General features: G+C 37.1%; 1 protein-coding gene across 4 annotated transcripts in view; it reads left to right on the forward strand.

Annotated features, from left to right (window-relative positions):
• The window catches only part of traf2b (Tnf receptor-associated factor 2b), a 29,440-nt gene that overhangs the window by 1,020 nt on the left and 4,447 nt on the right, over positions 1-23,973 (forward strand). Inside the window, exons 2-9 of one of the 4 annotated variants that reach the window (XM_051686402.1) lie at positions 365-432; positions 8,378-8,598; positions 12,085-12,163; positions 12,416-12,514; positions 18,630-18,791; positions 19,112-19,186; positions 19,482-19,556; positions 22,790-23,143. In XM_051686402.1, coding sequence (XP_051542362.1) covers positions 430-432; positions 8,378-8,598; positions 12,085-12,163; positions 12,416-12,514; positions 18,630-18,791; positions 19,112-19,186; positions 19,482-19,556; positions 22,790-23,143 — 1,068 coding nt within the window. In that variant the 5' untranslated portion in view covers positions 365-429. Of the gene's footprint in view, positions 1-364; positions 433-2,759; positions 2,910-8,377; positions 8,834-12,084; positions 12,164-12,415; positions 12,515-18,629; positions 18,792-19,111; positions 19,187-19,481; positions 19,557-22,789; positions 23,144-23,973 lie in introns of those variants that run through there. The other 3 variants (XM_051686419.1, XM_051686411.1, XM_051686427.1) reach the window with 3 other exon arrangements.

Raw genomic sequence — 23,973 nt, forward strand, 5'->3', positions numbered from 1 at the left:
TTAGATGAACAAATTTGTGTTGTATTAACATGAGTAAGAAATATACTTAGCCCTTATAGAGATTTTAATGATTGTGTGTAAATTTGACCATTATTTTTGTCAGATGAAATTAAGCAACACTTATAAAAAGACACAGAGGATATAAATTAGGACAAATAAATGTTTCTCGTTTTTTTGTTTGTTGTTGTTGTTGTCTCATTTGATATAATTACATCACCTAATGTCAGAAGAAACACTTTAATTTATTATTTATTTGTCTGATATGTAAAATATGCCATGCTCTGCTTCATGAATGTATTTTGTCCTCTTCGGCTGGACAAATAGTGCGAGCTGATTTTGTTTGTTTGTGTGTTTGTTTTTCTAGTGTGACATTTAGTACCCACATCTCATCCCCATTCAGTATTCATCTCAAAGCCAAAAGGATTAAATATGGTATGATTAACTAAATTATGACTAACAAATGATCATATCAAAGACAAATTCCTTGTATGTGTAAGCATACTTGGCAATAAATCTGATTCTGATATGATAATACTGTCAAGCAGGGCTCCAGACTAAAAAAAAATGACTTCGGAGCCATTGGCTCTTTAACTGAAACATTAAGGAGCCAAATGGCTGTTTCTAGTTGCCAAGTCATATACAGGTGCATCTCAATAAATTAGAATGTCGTGGAAAAGTTCATTTATTTCAGTAATTCAACTCAAATTGTGAAACTCGTGTATTAAATAAATTCAATGCACACAGACTGAAGTAGTTTAAGTCTTTGGTTCTTTTAATTGTGATGATTTTGCTCACATTTAACAAAAACCCACCAATTCACTATCTCATAAAATTAGAATACATCATAAGACCAATAAAAAAAACATTTTTAGTGAATTGTTGGCCTTCTGGAAAGTATGTTCATTTACTGTATATGTACTCAATACTTGGTAGGGGCTCCTTTTGCTTTAATTACCGCCTTAATTCGGCGTGGCATGGAGGTGATCAGTTTGTGGCACTGCTGAGGTGGTATGGAAGCCCAGGTTTCTTTGACAGTGGCCTTCAGCTCATCTGCATTTTTTTGGTCTCTTGTTTCTCATTTTCCTCTTGACAATACCCCATAGATTCTCTATGGGGTTCAGGTCTGGTGAGTTTGCTGGCCAGTCAAGCACACCAACACCATGGTCATTTAACCAACTTTTGGTGCTTTTGGCAGTGTGGGCAGGTGCCAAATCCTGCTGGAAAATGAAATCAGCATCTTTAAAAAGCTGGTCAGCAGAAGGAAGCATGAAGTGCTCCAAAATTTCTTGGTAAACGGGTGCAGTGACTTTGGTTTTCAAAAAACACAATGGACCAAGACCAGCAGATGACATTGCACCCCAAATCATCAAAGACTGTGGAAACATAACACTGGACTTCAAGCACCTTGGGCTATGAGCTTCTCCACCCTTCCTCCAGACTCTAGGACCTTGGTTTCCAAATGAAATACAAAACTTGCTCTCATCTGAAAAGAGGACTTTGGACCACTGGGCAACAGTCCAGTTCTTCTTCTCCTTAGCCCAGGTAAGACACCTCTGACGTTGTCTGTGGTTCAGGAGTGGCTTAACAAGAGGAATACGACAACTGTAGCCAAATTCCTTGACATGTCTGTGTGTGGTGGCAAATTCTTGAATCGATTTTGCTTGACAGTCCTCATAAGGCTGCGGTTCTCTCGGTTGGTTGTGCATCTTTTTCTTCCACACTTTTTCCTTCCACTCAACTTTCTGTTAACATGCTTGGATACAGCACTCTGTGAACAGCCAGCTTCTTTGGCAATGAATGTTTGTGGCTAACCCTCCTTGTGAAGGGTGTCAATGATTGTCTTCTGGACAACTGTCAGATCAGCAGTCTTCCCCATGATTGTGTAGCCTAGTGAACCAAACTGAGAGACCATTTTGAAGGCTCAGGAAACCTTTGCAGGTGTTTTGAGTTGATTAGCTGATTGGCATGTCACCATATTCTAATTTTTTGAGATAGTGAATTGGTGGGTTTTTGTTAAATGTGAGCTAAAATCATCACAATTAAAAGAACCAAAGACTTAAACTACTTCAGTCTGTGTGCATTGAATTTATTTAATACACGAGTTTCACAATTTGAGTTGAATTACTGAAATAAATGAACTTTTCCACGACATTCTAATTTATTGAGATGCACCTGTAATTGCTCTATTTAGATTGTTGTTCAGAAACAAGATAGAAAGCAGAAGGAAGTCGGCTGATAACCCATTAATGGAAGGTTTAATAAACAGTATATACTGTATAGTTGAGAAGATACATAAGTTTGCATTCCCTTTTTGTCTCATCAATGTTCACACCCCTTTCATAATTTATACAAATATAAGAGATACATTTTTTTTTATTTAGTACTGCTCTTCAGAATCTACGTAAGCAGATATTAATATGAAGTATAGTATACATATAGTTGTGTGTTGTCTTCTAGAGCATCAATGAATGTTTGCAGCATGTGTAGTAGTTGCATACAAGTCCCTCAATTGTCCTAAGTGTCAAAAGCAAGATCTCACACATATATATATATATATATATATATATATATATATATATATATATATATATATATATATATACACACTATATTGCCAAAAGTATTCGCTCACCTGCCTTTAGACGCATATGAACTTAAGTGACATCCCGTTCTTAATCCATAGGGTTTAATATGACGTCGGCCCACCTTTTGCAGCTATAACAGCTTCAACTCTTCTGGGAAGGCTTTCCACAAGGTTTAGGAGTGTGTTTATGGGAATTTTTGACCATTCTTCCAGAAGCGCATTTGTGAGGTCAGACACTGATGTTGGCGAGAAGGCCTGGCTCGCAGTCTTTGCTCTAATTCATCCCAAAGGTGCTCTGTCGGGTTGAGGTCAGGACTCTGTGCAGGTCAGTCAAGTTCTTCCACACCAAACTCGCTCATCCATGTCTTTATGGACCTTGCTTTGTGCACTGGTGCGCAGTCATGTTGGAACAGGAAGGGGCCATCCCCAAACTGTTCCCACAAAGTTGGGAGCATGGAATTGTCCAAAATCTCTTGGTATGCTGAAGCATTCAGAGTTCCCTTCACTGGAACTAAGGGGCCAAGCCCAGCTCCTGAAAAACAACCCCACACCATAATCCCCCCTCCACCAAACTTCACAGTTGGCACAATGCAGTCAGACAAGTACCGTTCTCCTGGCAACCGCCAAACCCAGACTCGTCCATCAGATTGCCAGATGGAGAAGCGTGATTCGGCACTCCAGAGAACGCGTCTCCACTGCTCTAGAGTCCAGTGGCGGCGTGCTTTACACCACTGCATCCGATGCTTTGCATTGCACTTGGTGATGTATGGCTTGGATGCAGCTGCTCAGCCATGGAAACCCATTCCATGAAGCTCTCTACGCACTGTTCTTGAGCTAATCTGAAGGCCACATGAACTTTGGAGGTCTGTAGCGATTGACTCTGCAGAAAGTTGGCGACCTCTGCGCACTATGCGCCTCAGCATCCGCTGACCCCGCTCTGTCATTTTACGTGGCCTACCACTTCGTGGCTGAGTTGCTGTCATTCCCAATCGCTTCCACTTTGTTATAATACCACTGACAGTTGACTGTGGAATATTTAGTAGCGAGGAAATTTCACGACTGGACTTGTTGCACAGGTGGCATCCTATCACAGTACCAAGCTGGAATTCACTGAGCTCCTGATAGCGGCCCATTCTTTCACAAATGTTTGTAGAAGCAGTCTGCATGCCTAGGTGCTTCATTTTATACACCTGTGGCCATGGAAGTGATTGGAACACCTGAATTCAATTATTTGGATGGGTGAGCGAATACTTTTGGCAATATAGTGTGTAATATATATATATATATATATATATATTAGTGGTGCGGGACTTTTAATTATAAAGAAGCCCGAAATAGGGGGCCTGGGTAGCTTAGCTAGTAAAGATGCTGACTACCACCCCTGGAGTTCGCGAGTTCGAATCCCAGGGTGTGCTGAGTGACTCCAGCCAGGTCTCCTAAGCAACCAAACTGGCCCGGTTGCTAGGGAGGGTAGAGTCGCATGGGGTAACCTCCTCGTGGTCACTATAATGTGGTTCGCTCTCAGTGGGGCGCGTGATGAGTTGTACGTGGATGCCGCGGAGAATAGCGTGAAGCCTCCACACACGCTATGTCTCTGCGGTAACGCGCTCAAAAAGCAGCATGATAAGATGCGCGGGTTGACAGTCTCAGACGCGGAGGCAACTGAGATTCGTCCTCCGCCACCTGTTTGAGGTGAGTCACTACTTCACCACGAGGACTTCGAGCGCATTGGGTATTGGGCATTCCAAATTGGGGAGTAAAAAAAAAAAAGAAGCCCGAAATTACACATGGGACTCTTATTTTGAAATGTCTGCGCTCCTAGCTGTGAACACATTGACGAATGATTTGCTGAGAAAGTGACTCTGATTCAAACGGCTAACCTGAGTTCCTGAGTTCACACCCTCAGTTCTTTTTGTGTGATTCATGAAAAAGACCCGGTTCAGAAGAGTCATTTGGTGAAGACTCTCTCGCGCTGCGTTTGTTGTTGTGTGCGGTGCAGCGAGCTCGTCACAACAGAAAGGGTGAAAAGCGGCTCGAGACACACTGGTGCGCTCTCCAAAAATATATTCAGTAACTCACAAGATGATATCTGATGAAACCGCATATGAACGCACACAACCCAACTGTCGCCAATGGCGACTAGATTTTAAAATGTTGTCGCAATCAATTATTAAGTCGCTGTCTGGAGCCCTGTCAAGTGTTAGATGTCATGAGCAACAGCTCAAATGGGTGTGTGGTGTAATCAGTATTTTGTACTGTAATGGTGATTGAGTTGTTACGTCAACCACTCATCATGCTGTTGATTGCATTTCGTTGACAAAATCCGTTATGCATTTCCTGTTCAGTTAGCATTTTCAGTTACTCTTATAAATCTTTCCATTTTTGTCAAATCCAAAAAGTGTGATAGTGCTGATAATCTATAATTTGTGATTATATAAGTACAACATATCATTACCAGTTTCCAATTTAAAGTCAGCATGAATCTTAAAATTTATCCAATACATTCCAAGTGCACGTTCCATCCTAAATTTAGCTTCGTAATCTTCTTATTCTTTTTTCTACTTGTAATTTAGCAATTATTTACCAAGAGGTAAAAGAGATTAAAATGTGCTTGAATTGTACAAAGACATTAAATACGTTGCTTAAATCATTAAATTATTTAAATGTATTTATTTTCGGAAAAATGTGTACAAATATGTCGACATTGACAAACATGTCCCTTGACTTTTTTAGTCATGAAAAAGTTTTCAAATAGCCAAAAAAAATTTTTTTTTCAAAGGTATCATTCTATAACCTACTTTTTATTAAATATATATGAAATGGCTTGACTAAGTTTTGCACAATGTTGTAGGATATCAAATTTGTCAAGTGCCTGAATAAATCCTTGTCATCTTCATCTGGTACACCACTTCTTTGGCATTTACCGTTATTTATGTGTTAATTTTTTACTCATTTTTAATACAAGCATTAGTACAAGTAATGTACTAATTAATAATTTAAATAAGTAATTAATAAATTAAATAATTTAAAAATAATATTTGTCCCTTGATTTCATGCCATTGGTGTTATCAGTGTTAAAACTATTTTGAAGTAAAAATGTTTTAACATTTTGTAAATACAAACAGTTGTGGAAAATAATTTTTAAGGTCAAAGTTCAGCGGCTGCTTAAATGTGCATGTTGTGATTTTCCCAGCATGTTAAAAAAGTTATTTATTCAAATTTGAACTGTAATATTTTCACACACAAAAAATTGGTGTTGTAACCCACCCATTTAACCCTCATAGTGTTTGTTAACCCTTGCTTCAATCCTGAAACTAAATTAAATAGGACTAATAAAATAAAGAATAACAGTCAAGTTGTCTTTTATGAATAAAAATAATGTCAAGATGTTAAAAAATTGTTTACCCTCAGCTTTTATGGGGAAAACTGAACTGAATGGAAAATTTCAAAATTGGAATGTCAGCCTTTTTTGAGAATGACCCATTTGCAATTTCAGTCAGTTCCTCACATAAAGCTGTTGTGTGACTTTAGAAAACACGGAACATAGCACACAAGTTATATGGAATTCTTTTTACGGCACCAGTTCTTCACTTTTGTGGGAAAGCAAAGTGCATTTTAAGGCTGCGCTTTACAATTGCACACACATTTCATTATTAATGAACCAAGAATTGTTACTGTGAGTATGTGTAGTTAAAGGGATAGTTCACCCCAGAATGAAAATTCAGTAATTGTTTACACACCCCTGTGTTGTTATAACCCCATATGACTTTTTCTTTTTCTTAACACAAAGGGAGAAATTGGGAAAAAAATGTTGTGCTCAGTGATGTCATACCATGGCAGTTTATGGTGACCACCTCTTCAATCTATAAAAGGATGCAAAAGTATAATTCAGAAGTCTAATAAATTATTCCATGAGACTTATTTAGTGAAACTGTTGATGGACCATTACTTTCCCCTGCGCGTTCATGATGAGACTGCACGATAGAAACAATTCACGCAGCCCCCTCGCGACATGGGGCGTTCAAGAAAAAACACGCTTTCTTTATCTAAAAACAGATCCACCACAGCGATAGAAACAACAGAACACAACACAGCTGCACACAAACCAGTGAACCGATACTTATTAAATATGTCTGATGAGTTTGTAGTCGGAGAATAGATGCATTTCTATGCCCAGCCTTATTTGTTTGAAACAGAGTACTCCATGAAACTGAGAGAGATAGACAGAGGAGGCTGAAGGCAGCTACAGTCACACTGTGTCCTAACCTGATGGTAAACGACACATGATAAAAGTTATATTTTCTATGTTAATCAGAGTTTTGGTCCTAACCAGCTGTGACGAGCGACAGGACATTCTGACGATCGCTTGGTTTATTTTTTCGGCATCGCCACGGGAAACCCCTTCTGGCATCAGTCCAAAAACTTTCTCATAAAAGTTTATTGAAGCCTGCATCTCACTAGCCAGTTAAAAACTACTTGATTTTGGCTGAGATTGTTACACCTTCTGAATGTTATCGCTTTCTTCAGTCTGAGGTCTCATAATTGTTCACCGCTTCAGAATGAAGGAGTTGATGGACATTCCCGCCTCCTCTATCTCTATGAGTACTCTGTTTCAAACAAATAAGGCTGGGCATAGAAATGCATGTATTCTCCGACTACAAACTCATCAGACATTTTTAGTAAGTTCGGTTCTCTGGTTTGTGTGCAGTTGTGTCATGTTCTGTTGTTTCTATCGCTGTGGTGGACCTGTCTTTAAATAAACATACGTTTTCACTTGAATGCCCCATGTCGCGAAACGGGCTGCGTAACCGGCAGCCCTCGTGTGGTTCCATGAACGCGCAGAGGAGAGTAACAGATAATACATTTGATTTTGGTTTGTTTCTCACCAAAGCTCATCATATGCTTTCGTAACAATCATGAGTCTCATGGAGTAATTTATTAGACTTCTGAATTATACTTTTGCACCCTATTGAAGCTTGAAGTGGTGGTCACCATAAACTGCCATTGTATGACATCACTGAGCACAACATGTTTTCACAATTATTCCTTTTGTGTTAAGATAAAGAAAAAGTCATATGGGGTTATAACAACAACACTGGGGTGAGTAAACAATGACTGAATTGACTTTTGTGGATGACCTAACCCTTTAAATATACACAGATATATGTTGCAATAAGTGGTGTTTTAAAAAATACATAAATTGAATGAATAAAGTATTTATTTAAAATGAACAAATAAAGAATGTGTTTGAATGACATCTCATGCATAGGCCTTGAAAACAAATAAAAATGTGCTTAAAGTCCTTGAAAGGCCTTGAATTTCACTTTGAAGCATCTGTACGAACCCTGTTACAGTGATAATGCAGTGTAACAGAATTGGTTCAAAATAACAACATTAAACACTAAGTCTCCTTTTCTCATCTTGCTCAAAGATGCATAAAATATATATATTTTTTTACTAAATTGTATTGATTATTTCACATTCACCCAACAAAATGTAGGCTAATCTAGTAGAGTGCACATTTTAGAGAAATACATCAATTGAAAGCAGAGAAAACAAGTTTAGAATAATTTAGTTGTGTAGATCACAAATAATCTTATTTAGTAAATCGTGGACAACCTGTTTTTTTTTTTTTTTTTCTTTTTCCTTTCTCAGTGTAAATATGTCACATTATGGAAGTTAAATAGGTTACAAATGCTGTTTTGTGTTGAGTTTAAACAAAAATGTAGGACAGCAGATCTGTCAATGGTCTGCTAAGTTGTGCTCTGTTTTTTTTTATTTATTTTTTTATAGATGATCAACACTAGTGAAGCTGTGGGTAAATGGAAGGGAATGGCACGTCCATCTTTGCCCTCCTCTTTGGACTCCACATTGCCTGGAATATCTCGGGACGTTTTGACAGTGTCCATGGAACCAAAATATCAATGCCAGCAGTGTAAAGAGATTCTAAGAAAACCTTTTCAAGCACAGTGTGGACATCGCTTCTGTGTGTTCTGTTTCAAACAACTCACCAGGTACCCTGGATAACCCACTGCCTCTTGCTCTGCATTAATTTGCTCCCCCTCCATGGAAATTTCCCAATCCACTTAATCCAACCACTGCCCTGTAGCTATACGGAAAAATTTACCTTCTTTTGCTTGAAGCTGATCCACTCAGTTGCTTCTTAACCCAAAGGTTTCTCCTTGAACCTGGATAATTATCATCTTCCCTTACCTCTGTGGATATGTCCTAGGATGTTTACAGTCTTGGGTGAGCTTTGCTTTGGTGTCAGTCATTTGCCCATGGTCAGCATTACTGCTCACATTTATAGCGACTGCTGTGTTGCCAGGACAAGTATTTACATGATACAACTAGGGCTGTCAATTAGATTTAGTGTGATTAATTCTTAAATTAATTATAAAATGTATCAGTGTTTATGACATTTATGCATTAATGGACATTATCATTATACGACCCACTTGTAGCATACATGTTAAAACTACAACCATTTCAAATAATAATTGGCAAATGACATTATTTGTCTTTGACTATGAATTATGCCTCCTTGCAATTTGAAGCATTTGAATGAAGTGTAGGGCTCCTGTTATTAATGAGAAATTGCTTCAAAGGATCATCATGCATCTTACCCAGTGTAATTTAGAAAGTGATTTCTGTAGCACTTACTGTAGCAGACAGGGAACCTGTCTTGGAAAAAAAAAACAAAAAAACATAGACCGATTAGTTTGCATCAGACAACCTCAGACCTTTACCTTAACATTTATTCATTTGTAAGACATTTTTATCCAAAGTTATAAATGAGGAAAGACCCCCTTATCAGAAAATCTCATTGCGTACAGTCATGTTGGAACTGGTGGTGTGCATAGTCATGGGGATTTTGAATCATCCAAGTGACTAATATTTTTTGAATCTGTTCTCCAAAAAAAAAAAAAACCTCACAGATGCGTTCAGTGACTCTTTTTGTAGGTTGAACAATTGCATCAGTAGGTGGCGACGAGTGAGTGTCTTTTTGAGTATTATTAGTAGGTCATTGTATCGTTCACTCAGTAGTGATTTATGAACAAAAAAAGTCTTATTATCCTTTTATTAAAATTTGCATGTATACAGGTCTACAAAAAGACTTGAGAAATAGTGTTGAAGGTAAAGGGATGGACTCACATGCCGAACTGAACAAACAAAAAATGCAGCCTTTTTAAAAGTTTACATGTAAACACAAAAATTTTAAAATTGATGATTTAGAAGTAAATATTAGTGTCATAAATATAAGAGACAGTTTAATATTTTTAGCATCTTTAGCTTTTAAACGATTCACAGAAATCTCTCTCAGAACAGACCTTCCTACATTAATATTTTTTAACAGGAAAGTGGGGCTGAACGAATAATCGAAATAAAATCGAAATTACGATATGATCCAGTGCGATTTTAATTAAATATATATATTCTGAATGCGTTGCCGACTGTGCTGCGCTTATGTGTGCAGCTGTTTTGTATGTAGAGTGTAGAGCTTTCTTAAATACAGGTACGCGGGGTCAGTGAATTTCACGTGGTTTCAGAGTGGTTTTGTGCTGCTTGATACACACAAATTCTATCAATCTGGTGCCCTGAGTGACTGATTTGCTCTGAGTGCAGTTCGGTGTGCAAATGTGTGCTGAGCGCATTATATTTAAAGTGCCACAGAATTATTTTAATTGCACATTTGCGTAATTTCACAATACTGTACCTCTATGTTTGGCCGCTACAATTTATGGCCACAATACAAACTTAAAATAACCCCATGACAGTGTGTTTTTGTGAACAGCAAGGCAGATGAGAGCATTTCACTGCATTAAAAGGCCGTTGTCAACTCAACTACAAACAACAGAAACTTCAGTTCCTTTAGTTTTCAAAATAAAAGTTTCATCCAAAATAAAGGCTTGAGGGTTTAACCGGACAGCATAGCAAAGCCACAAGCAAGTTAAGAAATTATTAAAGAAATAAATTACTATTGAATAATAATAATTATTATTATTTATTATAAATTATTATAATTATAAAATAATATATTTCTATAATAATTCTTTAATGTTGTTATTATATATATATCCCTTTTTTATGTTTGTCATATCCCAGTTCAAATCGCAATCGCAATATTTTTCAAAATAATCTATATTCGATTTTTTTCTGTCCAAATCGTTCAGCCCTACAAGAAAGTCTTGGTAATGTTTTTTCACCTAACAGATTTAAATAACATTTCCATCAAAACACTTTTACTATAGTTCATGACTTAAGGCGACACATGTAAACGTTTTGCGGCCGGCAGTAGCTCAACTGATAGAGTGTTGCACTCGAGTATGCGAGTCGATGAGTGAGCTGAAATTGTCGTAGAACATCGCAAAATGATGTGGTTGCTTCAGCAAATTCTTTTTTCATTTTACATTTGCTTTAATGACACTATTGGTTAGGTTTAGGTTTAAGGTTTAGGGTAGGGAGGTACTTTCGTTTAGTGCCACACAATGGACATTTCACCTCAGAACTGCAGCAATACATGCAGTGAACCAAGTGATGAACCACGAAATATCACCACAGTCACGTAATTTCCATCAGGCTGTTATTTCCATATGTGGAAGGAATACTTTGCCATCTTTTCTCTACACGTTTTCGACAGGTTTTCTTTTTAAATTTCACCATGAATCTTTGGTTGTCCTTACACTTGTACTTACACTCTCCGTCATTTATTTTTTTACTAAACATTTGATTTTTTTAAAATAATCTTTTTGATGATATTTTACAAGTCCGTTTAATTTTGACTGCTAATAGTCTATTAAAGGAATAGTTCAAAATTGACCCAAAAATTCTGCCATTATTTACTAATCCCTAAAGTCACTCCAAACCTGTTTGACTTCTTGCGTGGAACACAAAAAACCCTGTGAAGACTTTAAAAAAAAAAAACAATCTCCTTTTTGTGTTCCACGGAAGAAGATAAAAAGGTCATATGTGTTTGGAGCGACAGTAGGGTTAATAAATACTGACAGAATATTCATTTTTGGGTGAATGACTCCTTTAACACTGTTTAATACATGATGAATTCTTGCTTATATGCAGTTGCATTTTGCATGTTGCATTAATATGCGGGTTATGCTCACAATGGAGCAGAGCGATTCTTGCAGCACTCTTTCTCTTCCTCTCAAATGTTTCACTTTTATATGTGTTGTGTTGCACATGCTGTTTTCACTTCAGTTTGAAAGCTCTAAATATCTACTGGCAAACTACTGGCAAACCTGAAAGCTGTATGGGATTGTTCACCCCAAAAACCACTTTCATTGTATAGAAAAGAGCAGCTGGGGCATTCTGCTAGATAACTCCTTTTGTGAATTTGAAATTTGTTGTTGAACTATCTCTTTAATAATGGCAAAAATTGTTGGTGTTTAGAGCCTACATATTGGTTGGTCTCAACCTTGCCTCTTTTCTATGCTCTGTCTTGATGCTGTACTGTTAACGTTTACAAGATTTTTCCTCTCCATTAGTTCAGGCCCCATACCCTGTGAAGCCTGCCGTGCTGAGGGTATATTTGAAGAGGAACTGTCTATGCTCAATATTACAGTGGTAAGCTGCTATCCTTCAATATTATCTCTTGTAAAGCAAATGTATCTTTCATTTTACTCCCAGCGACCACTCATTTTCATCATAGTCAAATATAAAAGTACAACTGCAAGACTGGAATTACATGGTGAGCTAATCTGAAATGAAAAACTCCAGTCTGACCTATACCGACTAACACAAGTGTACTGTTTAGCAGTAACAGAAAGTATTTATTAACTGAAAATGCCATGGTCTTTGCCTCCCTCTACATCATAGGCATTTCCTGACAACGCAGCACGACGAGAAATTGATAGTTTGCCAGCAAAGTGCACAAATGAAGGCTGTATATGGACTGGAACATTAAAAGACTATGAGGTAAGAACAAGGGTGTAGATTTGGATTTAATATTGGGGGGGGTGGGTGGGGGGTGTAGCTTGAAGCATCTACATGTTTCCATTGATCATGGGATAAATACTGGGGGGAGTTGTACTTGCTTGTTTTGACCACCCCCCACCCCAAAAAAAAACTACGCCCCTGGGTAAGAACATCATCTAGTCTGTTTTATCAGTCTAATGGTCTGTAATGGTTTTTTGTAAGTCGCTTTGGATAAAAGCGTCTGCCAAATGAATAAATGTAAATGTAATGAATAATTAATTAACATTGTATTGCGTGTTTTGCATTTCTTTATGCTTACCTAAGTGGCAAGCCATGAAAACAATGCGTTCACTCAGCTTACTGACTTAGAACATGATTTAATCTAGCCCGCCTGTTGATCCAATAACCAGGCTAATCTAGATGTTTAAAAAATAACATCCACCCACGTCTGTTTGAAATGTCTGAAATGAAAGGTGGGGGTTGGGTGGAAAGTCCCTGCCTGCCACAATGGAAAGTACCGAAATAAAAGCATGTGAGACCAGAGCTTTTCAAAAGTGTATTTTCTTTCAGAATGGAAATGTAATGCTTTATTTTTTTGTATGAGCAAAACAATATTGTAATGCCATTTTGTATCTTAGCACTGGAAATAAGTTAGCTTTTTTAATCTTAGGCTTTGCAAGGCTTTATTTAATAGTGAGTCATTGAGCCATCGTTTGTATTTACTGTAAATGAACCACAGAATTTCTGTGAAATTTAGACTGCTGGTTACTGTTGATGTGTTGCAATTATATATACATGTATAATAGGTTAAGCACTTGCTTTTTTAACTCAGTTTCATAAATGTGAACTTACCAGATCATGTACTTTCAGTTGCTGACAAACATGCTTCACAATTTGCATTCTGAATTTTAGTTTTATTTCCTTTAAACTTGAAACCTCTAGAAGTTTGGCTTTGCGCCAGTTTTTATTTGCATTTAGCAAAGTATCAGCATGACAGTTCTCTTCCCTTGTGATGAGTCAGTGATTAGTTAACCAAAACCCTGAATACACCTGACTTTGTTCAAAAAAAAATGTATGAGTCACTGTTGATTCATTTGTGTCGAGACATGGCTAAAGAAATAACCAGCAGCCATATCACCCTGTAGCTCAAGACTGGTTGCCCACTGAAGCTAAGCAGGGCTGATCAGTATCTGGATGGGAGACCTCCTGAGGAAAACTAAGGTTGCTGCTGGAAGAGGTGTTATTGAGGCCAGCAGGCAGTGCTCACCTTGTGGTATGTGTGGGTCCTAATGCCCCAGTATAGTGATGGGGACACTATACTTAAAAAGGACTGTTCTTCGGGTGAGATGTTAAACCGAGGTCCTGACTCTCTGTGGTCATTAAAAATCCCAGGGCACTTCTCGTAAAGAGTAGGGGTGTACCCTGGTGTCCTGGCCATATTCCCCCCATTGGCCCTTATCTATCATGGCCTTCTAATAATCCCCATCCCTGAATTGGCTACATCACTCTCCTCTCCACCAATAGCTGGTGTGGTGAGCGTATTGGCACACTGTGTCAGCTGTCTCATCATCCAGGTGGATGCTGCACATTGGTGGTGGTTGAGGAGAGTCCCCTGTTCACTGCGTAAAGCGCTTTAAGTGTAGTGTCAAAAAAGCGCTATATAAATGTAATGTTCATTCATTCATGAAGCATGACCTGTAAAACATTCCCCTATAAACTCATCATCATGTTGTAATGCTCTTGCAATGGTTCTCATGATACTGTCCAGGCTAATGCTTACACAATTGTTCTAGGATTTTATGTGCTTTAGTCAAATGGCTTAAAATAAAAAAAGAAAGGCCTCTACTGGGTCATGATGGTGTAAATGTACTTCAGTCTACATGCTCGCTAGTTACTGACTCTTAGATACTGTTATCACAGTAACCTTTAAGCCTACAATGCTTCATTTACTCCATATCTGTTTGGGTAAGCACACCATGGTGATGAAGTGTCTGTTTTTAAACGCTGTCAGCAGCTGCAATTTATGGCGGGGTTTATCCGTCTGAACATATAATCAGGAAAGAATTCCAGTTGTGCAGAGCTTTGCCTGCGAACATGAGGGCTTTTTTTATTTATTTTTTTTTACAAATCATCAGGCTATTTAAAATTAAACTTCTTTCTTTTCCCCATTAAATGGAATTTCATCCAGCACTTCATAATAACAACTTTATTATTGTTTGTTCAGTACATTTTATGTGTTCTTCAACCTGCATTAAGGAATAGTTCCCACACAAGTGAAAATTCTGTAGATGTTTTTATGAATACCACAACCATCTTTTCAATACACTGTAGGGTTGTGCGGTATGCCGGTACTAATGAAATATCGCAATACCAAAAAATGTAAGTACCATATTAAAGTATGCTGCCATTAGCAAAATGTAATGTACTGTGAGAGTTTTGAGACTAAATCAAAGACCATTTGAATATAATAAAAAAAAATGTCGATTTGGCCAAGTGTGAACATTAAACAGCAGAAGGATGTCATTTAATGAAATAATATACAGTCACATGTGCGCCACAGAACGAATGAGAGGTGCTGTGCTGCTCTGTCATCTCCTTCACACACACACAAGCAGGTGCGCACACAAACGCAACACTAATGCTTGATTTTCACGCAGTGTGTACAATAGTATCCATCTGCAGAGCCACAGATCAGTGTGTTTAGTGTATAAGGTTGTGAACTCTCAAATGACCGTTTTCACCTTTGCAGCTCGGAGATTTCAGCTTGCAAGTTGCGGGAAGCTTGATATAATGACCCTTCAAAAACAGGAAAACTTTAAAGGTCTTTCAAAATAAAAGTCCCGCTGAAATAAGAGTTCTATTCAACCGGAAGCGTGAAATTTATGACATTACGAAATATTACTACTGTATAAAAGTGTAATATCCACAGTAGTCGCAATAATATAATATTAATTGGTTATATTATTAGTATTATTATCTGTAAGCAATATCACAAAAGCAAGTGTATTGAATATCAGCATGTTGTGATTCAGTCATGTTAGCCTTTTGCCTCAGGTAATCAGATTGTTTTCATTTAATGTGGTCATTAATACTGTAAAGCTCTGTTGTGCATCTTTTTTGTTTTTTACCTAAAATAATATATATATAGTTGAAAATTTGATTAAAGCTGTACAGTATGTATTTGATTAAACACAATTTGATCATAACATTTCATTAAAACATTTAACATGGAATCCAGAAAAATTAAAAAATAAAATGCATAATTTGTATCTATAAGACTTGTATTTTAAGTATCTAATGCAGTTCTTTTAGCAAAGTAATTTCTGTGTAATAAAAAAATAAAAATAATAATAATAGTGTGTGTGTGTATATATATATATATATATATATATATATATATATATATATATATATATATATACTTTTTTTTTATTATTTATTTTTATTTTTTTTATTTGTTGCCTAAGTATCAAGTTAGTATCGATACCGAGGTACCAGGGCTGGTATCGTACCGAAGCCAAAATTTTGGTATCAGAGCAACCCTAATACATTGACTGTGGATCACTTTATGAAGCCAACATTAAAGTGACCCCATTTACTTCCGTAATTCAGTTCCTGGTCCTATTGTGCAAGATTCAATGGTTCACATTGTTTCAAATAAAAAACAATGTTTGTCTTCATAATCTTTTATCAAAACTGAATAACCGACTTTTCAACTTCTCCCTTCCAACCACCTGGCACCATTGTTTATATATAATGCCCACTTTTTACGATCCAATCAATTCCAGATGGGTTTTTTCTCTCTCTTTGGTGAAACATATCTCAGTTCATTCTTAAATGCTTCAGATTATGAAAGTACATGGATTTTGAACAGCATTTGATGTTTTGATTTTGCTTGTAAAGATGCATGCAGTTCTGCAGAACACTGCTATTATTTGATATGTAGACTGATAAACTGGTAAAGTTTCTAACTGAACTAGCTTGTCATGCTTGTATGCAATTATTGTGTAATGGAAATATCTGCCAACATCTTTCCCACAACTGCTCTAAGCCAAGCATTATCTTCTAAATGTTTGTATAAATTGACAGAAGATTTTGTACAAAGACACACCTGCCCTTGCAGTTAATGCAGTTAAACAAGGTTTGCCTTTGACATACATAATTGACAAAGAGAACTAAAGGAATAAAGGTAGTGAAAAAGTGAAGAACTTTACCTTACTTCCTGGTTGTTGTGGTTTTGTTTGTTTTGTTTGCATGAGTAGTGCACAACAGAAAGAAATGAAAAATAAAACATTAAATATATATGCATATACAGATTTATCATTTTTGCAGTAATACAAAGTAAAATTAAGTGTCATGAAAATAAAAAATGCCTCACACTTAGAGTAGCACTGAATGTGCCACTGTACTAGTCAAAGATGTTTTTGGACAGTTTATTCCTTAAACATACCGATCAGCCACAACATTAAAAGCACCTGCCTAATATTGTGTTCGTCCCCCTTGTTCCGCCAAAACAGCACCAACCCGCATCTCAGAACAGCATTCTGAGATGCTATTCTTCTCACCACAATTGTACAGAGTTGTTATCTGAGTTACTGTAGACTTTGTCAGTTCGAACCAGTCTGGCCATTCTCTGTTGACCTCTTTCATCAACAAGGTGTTTCCGTCTGCAGAACTGCCGCTTACTGGATGTTTTTTTATTTTTGGCACCATTCGGAGTAAATTCTAGAGACTGTTGTGTGTGAAAATCCCAGGAGATCAGCAGTTACAGAAATACTCAAACCAGCCCATCTGGCACCAACAATCATCCATGCGATTAACTAATCAGCCAATCGTGTGGCAGCAGTGCAGTGCATAAAATCATGCAGATACGGGTCAGGAGCTTCAGTTAATGTTCACATCAACCATCAGAATGGGGAAAAATGTGATCTCCGTGGCATGATTGTTGGTGCCAGATGGGCTGGTTTGAGTATTTCTGTAACTGCTGATCTCAAGTTTGATGCGCAGTAAATGCTTAATTTGCTCGCACTCTCTCCCCCGCCCTTCAACCACCGTATAACACCATTCACCGATGGTGATTGGCCCTTAACCTTCCTGAGCCTTTGTCCAATAAAAAAAAAGTTTTCTCTACAAAAAAAAAAAAATTCTCACCAAAATGTCTTTCAACAAAATATATAAATAAATCGATTATTTTTTTTCTCTTAAAAAAATAAAAATTCCCGAAGAGGCTTGCTAGCTAACAATTAGCATGCGTTACCAACCTCGGCCACCAGGTGCCACTATCAGTAAGCATGAAATCTTACAAGGTGACAGATGACAGCTGTGGTACTTGATCTGTTGATTTATAGTTGTATAATACTGTAAAAAAATGTTTTGCTAATTTTAATCAAAGAAAGAAACAATGTTAAAGAGTCTACTAATACATGAGATCCCATAATTAAATGAATATACCTCAGGTTACATGTGTTTCATATGGCATTCGTTGTCAAGTGTAACAGCGGGAGTTATTTCTAGTTGTTTGATGGCATTCACCACCGGGAATAGGGATGTTGCTATTGATAATGTGTTTTTTTAATTTGTTGGCACGTGTAAACATGCGCTAGATAGATGTTATGGCCCGTTTTGTAAGATTTAATGCTTACTGATAGTGGCACCTGGTGGCCGAGGTTGGTACCGCATGCTAATTGTTAGCTAGTAAGCAAAAAACAAATGTTTTTTTTCCTCATGTGATGCCTCTTCAGGAGAAAAAAAAAAAAGTTTTTGGAGAGAAAAACATTTTATTTTTATTTTTTTGAGAGAGAGAGAGAAAACACATTTTGAGAGAGAGAGAGCAAAATTTGTTGGACATATGCTCAGGAAGGCACTAAGACACTTAAAAAAAAATTCACCTGGTGAATTTTTTTTTCACAGTAATTGTGATACTGCATACTTGTGTCTCAGGAAAGTAGAGAATGAACAAAAGCTATAAAAAGCCAAACATATTCTCAAGACAATCGTAAATGGACATGATGACAATTTAAGTGTTAACAGACAGCCATACACAATTTTATTGACAACAGTCTAACAACACAATCTCCAACTAGACATTGATCAATTTCTCCCTTTCTTTCAACAGAATCAGCATGAAGGTCACTGTGAATTTGAGCGTGTGAAATGTGAAGCATGTCAAGTTCTTATCTTGCGTAGTGAGAAAGACCGTCACAATGAGCGGGAATGTGAAGCCAGAACCCTCAACTGCAAGTACTGCAAGGTCACATTCAACTTCAAGGATATTAAGGTAAATGCTAGAACATGCAAATGTAATATTTTCATTGTACACAGCTATCGCAGTGTGATGCAATGCAACATTTAACTTCCCACTGTTAGGCCGGAAATTATGATGAAATTGAATTTTGTCTTTAAAGAGTTTGTGCAACTAAAATGGAAAATTATAGCATTATTTACTCCCACTCATGTCACTCAAACCTTGTTTGGTTTTCTTTCTTCCGTGGAACACAAGAATTATTCACATTTTCAGTGAATACCCTCTAGCTAAAAGTTGTTGCTATTACACCATCTTTGCTGACTTTCCCACACTCCTACGCTTTACTGTTACAGGCCCACGATGAAATTTGTCTGAAGTTTCCCATGCAATGCAAAGACTGTGGCAAAAAGAAAATCCCACGAGAGAAGGTTGGTTTCTGCATGACATGTTTCTCAGTAGCATGAATATACTGCCTACATAGGCAACTACCAGCAGCTTCTTAACTAGCCTGGAACCTCAGAAGTGACCGATTTGGAAAGATAATGAGCATTAACATTTGTTTTCGGAACAGAGTTTACATGTCTGTTGTCTGTTTGCTAAAAACACAAGGCAATTGCTGCAACAGCTGCACCATGAAGATTTCACTAAAAGAGGAAGAGGCCCAACATATGTCATTCTTTTTAAAACAGCTTTATCATGAATATTATGTCTTCTTTTTCGCAGTTTCAAGAACACAGCAAGTCCTGTGCCAAGTCCAAGTCGGCATGCCAGTTCAGTGAGATTGGCTGCAGGGCTGTGGTGTGTATTTCTTTCTCTATGAGCACAGTTTGCATCAGAAAAGCTTTTAGAGATGTGGATGAAACCCTAAAGGGTGTATTTAAATAGGGGTCATGCTTTAGTCAGGTTACATTTACAGACATAGACATCAGTCTGTTACTAAAAACATACATATATCTTTTTATCTTCATAGCTCAACTGTGATGTTTTATATTGTGTATTTATATATTTATAAGGTGTTGTCACCAAAACAGCAAACACAATGTGTATGTTACGCATAAATGTGATTTTAAACGTGAGTTTAGTGAGTGTTTTGAGAATTTAGTGTCAGTTGGACAAGTTTTATTTATTTTATCATTTTAAATGTATTTGTATTTTATTTTAAAATATTTTGTATTTGTTTTTATATATAAACATTTTAATTATTTTATTAAAAAATATATTTATTTATTATATTTTTGTGGGTATAGTGAAAGACATAATCTGAAACTTTATAATCTTTCATAAGCCTTCAAAATCATTTTATCGTGACTCTTAGTCACCTACCAGGAGAATCTGAATAATTCAGTTTGCAATTTGTTGTCCACATGACAAAAATAGAACCACATGGTGTGAATAGTTTAGACTGTGGGTGAGAAAAGTCCTGAAGTCTCGGTTACAAAATGCATGGTTATTAACTTTTTGTAAATAGTAATCTCACAGTAGGTGCAAGTTATTTTTTTTCTTCTCATTTATGGGCAAATGTTTGTTGATAATTGAGTCAAATGCATAATAGACACAAAATAGATGTAATATCTAGTGGTTGACCGATATGTTTTTTTTTTTAATGGCTGATGCTGATATCCAGAGAGCAGGGTGGCCGATAGGCCAATACAATGCAGATATATCACATAATTTAATATAGTAAATAAACATAACATTTCTAAAAAATAAAAAACTCTTATTTAGCACTATATTTACTCAATTTTACACACAACTTTGTAAAAAAGAATCTAAAAAAATATATTTTAAATGGTAGATAGCAGTTTCTTCTGATTTCTGTTTAGTCATCAAATTTTTGTAATTTATTTGCACATGAAGAAATTGATAATATATTAGGAGGAAGGAAATAACAGTACACACAGTAGTCCAACAGCAACCATGGATGGCATGTCCACGTTAGCTATCGCATTTTCTCAAAAAATATTGAATCAAACCAATTGTTCATACAGTGCATAGTGAATAAGACATTTACTTATAGCACACGTGAAGTGCTTTTACTTTGAAGTTGCATCAGAGACTATTTAGCAGAGATGGGCCACTATTATTCAAATGAATGGGAGAAATTGGAACGCTCAACCAAGAAGCCCAAGCACCCAATGGTCAATGGATGTAGAAAGGAAGTCCCGCCTTACAGTTAAAAGAGCCAATCACCTTTTAGATACAGACATCACCTGTCAATCAACTCGAGAACGTGCATGCACAATAGCTATTAAAGCTGGGAAAATTGCGGTTTTTAGTGTAATCAGAGGTGAAGAATGTTCTTTGATCGTAATCTTGACCAACCATTTTGGAGATTTCGGTCTTTCCCCATTTAAGTAGATAGGAGCTGCACTGGCATGACTGGAAATAATCTCCCGAGAGTGTTCCAAACATGGCCGACTTGCTAGAAAGACTTTGGTTGCACTCATGTGCTCGTGCAGATCCAGAGCAGCAGCAGCAATCTCCTGACAGTTTAAACAGCCTGGATCACCTGCTTGGATTGTCACGGACTGACCGTCATGATTTGTGAATTAGAGGAACTTTTGATCCTGATCCTGAAGTTTTTGATTCTGGCTGATAGAGGAAGATATTAGATGAGCGCTCAACGGGAAGAAAACGCTGGATTTTCGTGAGGTTCGTGAATTACATCTGTTTAAACGAGATATGTGCATATTTGCAGACGGCATATAATAGAAGTTTTATTGATATTTGCCTTTTTATCATTAGACAAGACTTAAATTAAAATTTTTAAAAGTTAAATTTACAGGGAACTGTTGAGGAGAGAGAGAGAGGGAGAATGAAACAGGCAAGCACTTTAACATTATGATCTCCAATGCGTCGGCCACGGCTCTGATATGCGGACCGTTTAAATGACACTGTTGCACACCGGTATTACTGCAGTAACACACAATGACACGTAATAACAAAACGATTCATGACTGGTCATTAACATGTCTCAGTAGCTTCACATGCAAGCAGCTGATTCTCAGCCTCCTTAATTATCGGCCGATGCGATAATTCAAAAAGTCAGAATATTAGCCAATTTATCGGCCTCAGCGATATATCGGTCGGCAACTAATTATATCATAAATTACATTACAATTAAAAAGTCAAAATAAAGCATAGCCTATCTTGAGTCTGTCTTCCAACAAAGCCAAATATTTTTCCAGACTGGTCTGTGTTTAAAGATGCCCATTTCCCCATATGCTGTGGTATTGAGTTCTTACAAGTTGATTTACACTTGCTAGTCAAATTGTGGTTTTAAAAATAGGCAAAATGAACTGAAATTCTATTTTCTCCTGAAGTCTAGTTTTAGAGAGATGAAGGCTATTCCATGCATGACTGTTTTGAAAAAAGAATCTCTAACCAGTATAGAGAGGGAAGTGCATGGCCAGATTCACAACAAAAAGACAAGTAAATCACCGTCTGTAGTTTGAGAAACAGACTCCTCACAAGTCCTAAACTAGCAGCTTCTAAATGCCAAAGACCTGCATTGCTGCAAGAGGATCATTGGACAAACAGAAACTTTTAAGAATACAAATATTTATTTAAATAGAAATAGCCATTTGTAACATTCTAAATGTCTCTAAATCATCTCTAAACTATATAATGTGCATTGTGACTGAAACACATTACTGTTTCGGGTTTATTTTCATTCACGTATTTCCAAGTATTTCAGCTATTAAGTTAACATACTGTACAAAACTAATATAATTCAATATCATAGAAGAGGAAATGTATCCTCTATGATATTGCAGCAATTATCCAGATATGGAATGAGATTATTAAGCAAACTGTTATCAACTCCTCCATGCCATCTGAATAAAATTCAGAGAATTTATTGAAAAAAAGCACTTAAATATTGATCTGTTTCTCACCCACACCGATCATATCACCTCAGAATATATGGATTAAACCACTTGAGTCTTACACACTGTCTACACTGGGCACGTCAGTTGATGTAATTTCATTTTTGGGGGAACTGTTGCTTTAATCCGTCTCTCTTGTCACAGGTTGACAATGGTAGGCTGCAGGAGCACGAACAGACCAGTGTGATGGAGCATTTGCGTCTGATGTTGGCGGTACTCTCCTCTGTGCGCCTGCGTGCCGAGGGAGCCGGTGAGTGGCAGGAAGATTCGGGGCTGGGACTCTACCGTGGACCTGAAGATGCTCCTCCCGCAGGGGCTCATGCTGCCGCCCATAATGCAGGAAGAGGTGACGGTCCTGGTGTCCAACAGAAAGTCACCGCGTTGGAGAACATAGTTTCTGTGCTGAATCGAGAGGTGGAGCGTTCAGCCCTGACTCTGGAGGCGTTGTCTCGACAACATCGCCTAGACCAGGAAAAGATCGAGAACTTATCGAACAAGGTACAAACTGCGCCAACCACGCAGGAAACAATGCACTTAAATAGTTAAATAGCTCACTTCCTAAGTTGGATTTATAGGATTGTTTTTTCTTTCGGACAGCAGAGATGGTTGATGCTCTGCTATGTGTCTGAGCATGATCCGAGGCTGTTGCATTAAAGGTAACGAATCCTGATGATGTACTGAATGATAAAGCAATAAGACACTCGAGGCGGTGCGTTTTTGTTTTTACCATGGGTAAGGAGTGTTTTTCAGCATAACGCAAAGTCAAGTGCCTAAAACCCCCTTAACAGTGGTAAAATATAAACAAATAAATACCGCTGTCAATTTAACGTAAATGTTGTATGATTAATTATAAAGAAAATAATGCAATAAAAAAAATGAACAATTAATCACGCCCTTGACCTGTACAGCTGGAAAAACAGCTAGACATGATATTACGGTCAAAATGTACATCTGATGCTTGTGAACAGCAAGTAAAATATAACTAGTGTTGGTTGTTATTCAATGACGAAGTAATTAGTTATTGCAATATAATTACATTTTTGGTCAAAAGTAGTGGAATGCATTAAATGTTACTGACTTTCAATTAATTTAACAGACATAATTTTAAACTCGTTAAGCGGAAAAACAAACTTTGAAAAGTGTTGTAGAAAGTAACTTAAAAGTAATTAGTAATGTGATTACTTTTTTCCCATGAAGTAATGTGTAGTGCAATCTGATCAAAGTTTTAGAGAAGTTGAGAAGTAATTAGTAATTTGTATTGGATTACTTTTTGAGTAACTTACCCAACACTATACATAATGCAGGTGACAAGCAAGAAGGCATCCTGT

Source organism: Myxocyprinus asiaticus, chromosome 4 (genome assembly GCF_019703515.2).
Source record: "Myxocyprinus asiaticus isolate MX2 ecotype Aquarium Trade chromosome 4, UBuf_Myxa_2, whole genome shotgun sequence".
In the NCBI taxonomy this organism is placed as follows: Eukaryota; Metazoa; Chordata; class Actinopteri; order Cypriniformes; family Catostomidae; genus Myxocyprinus; species Myxocyprinus asiaticus.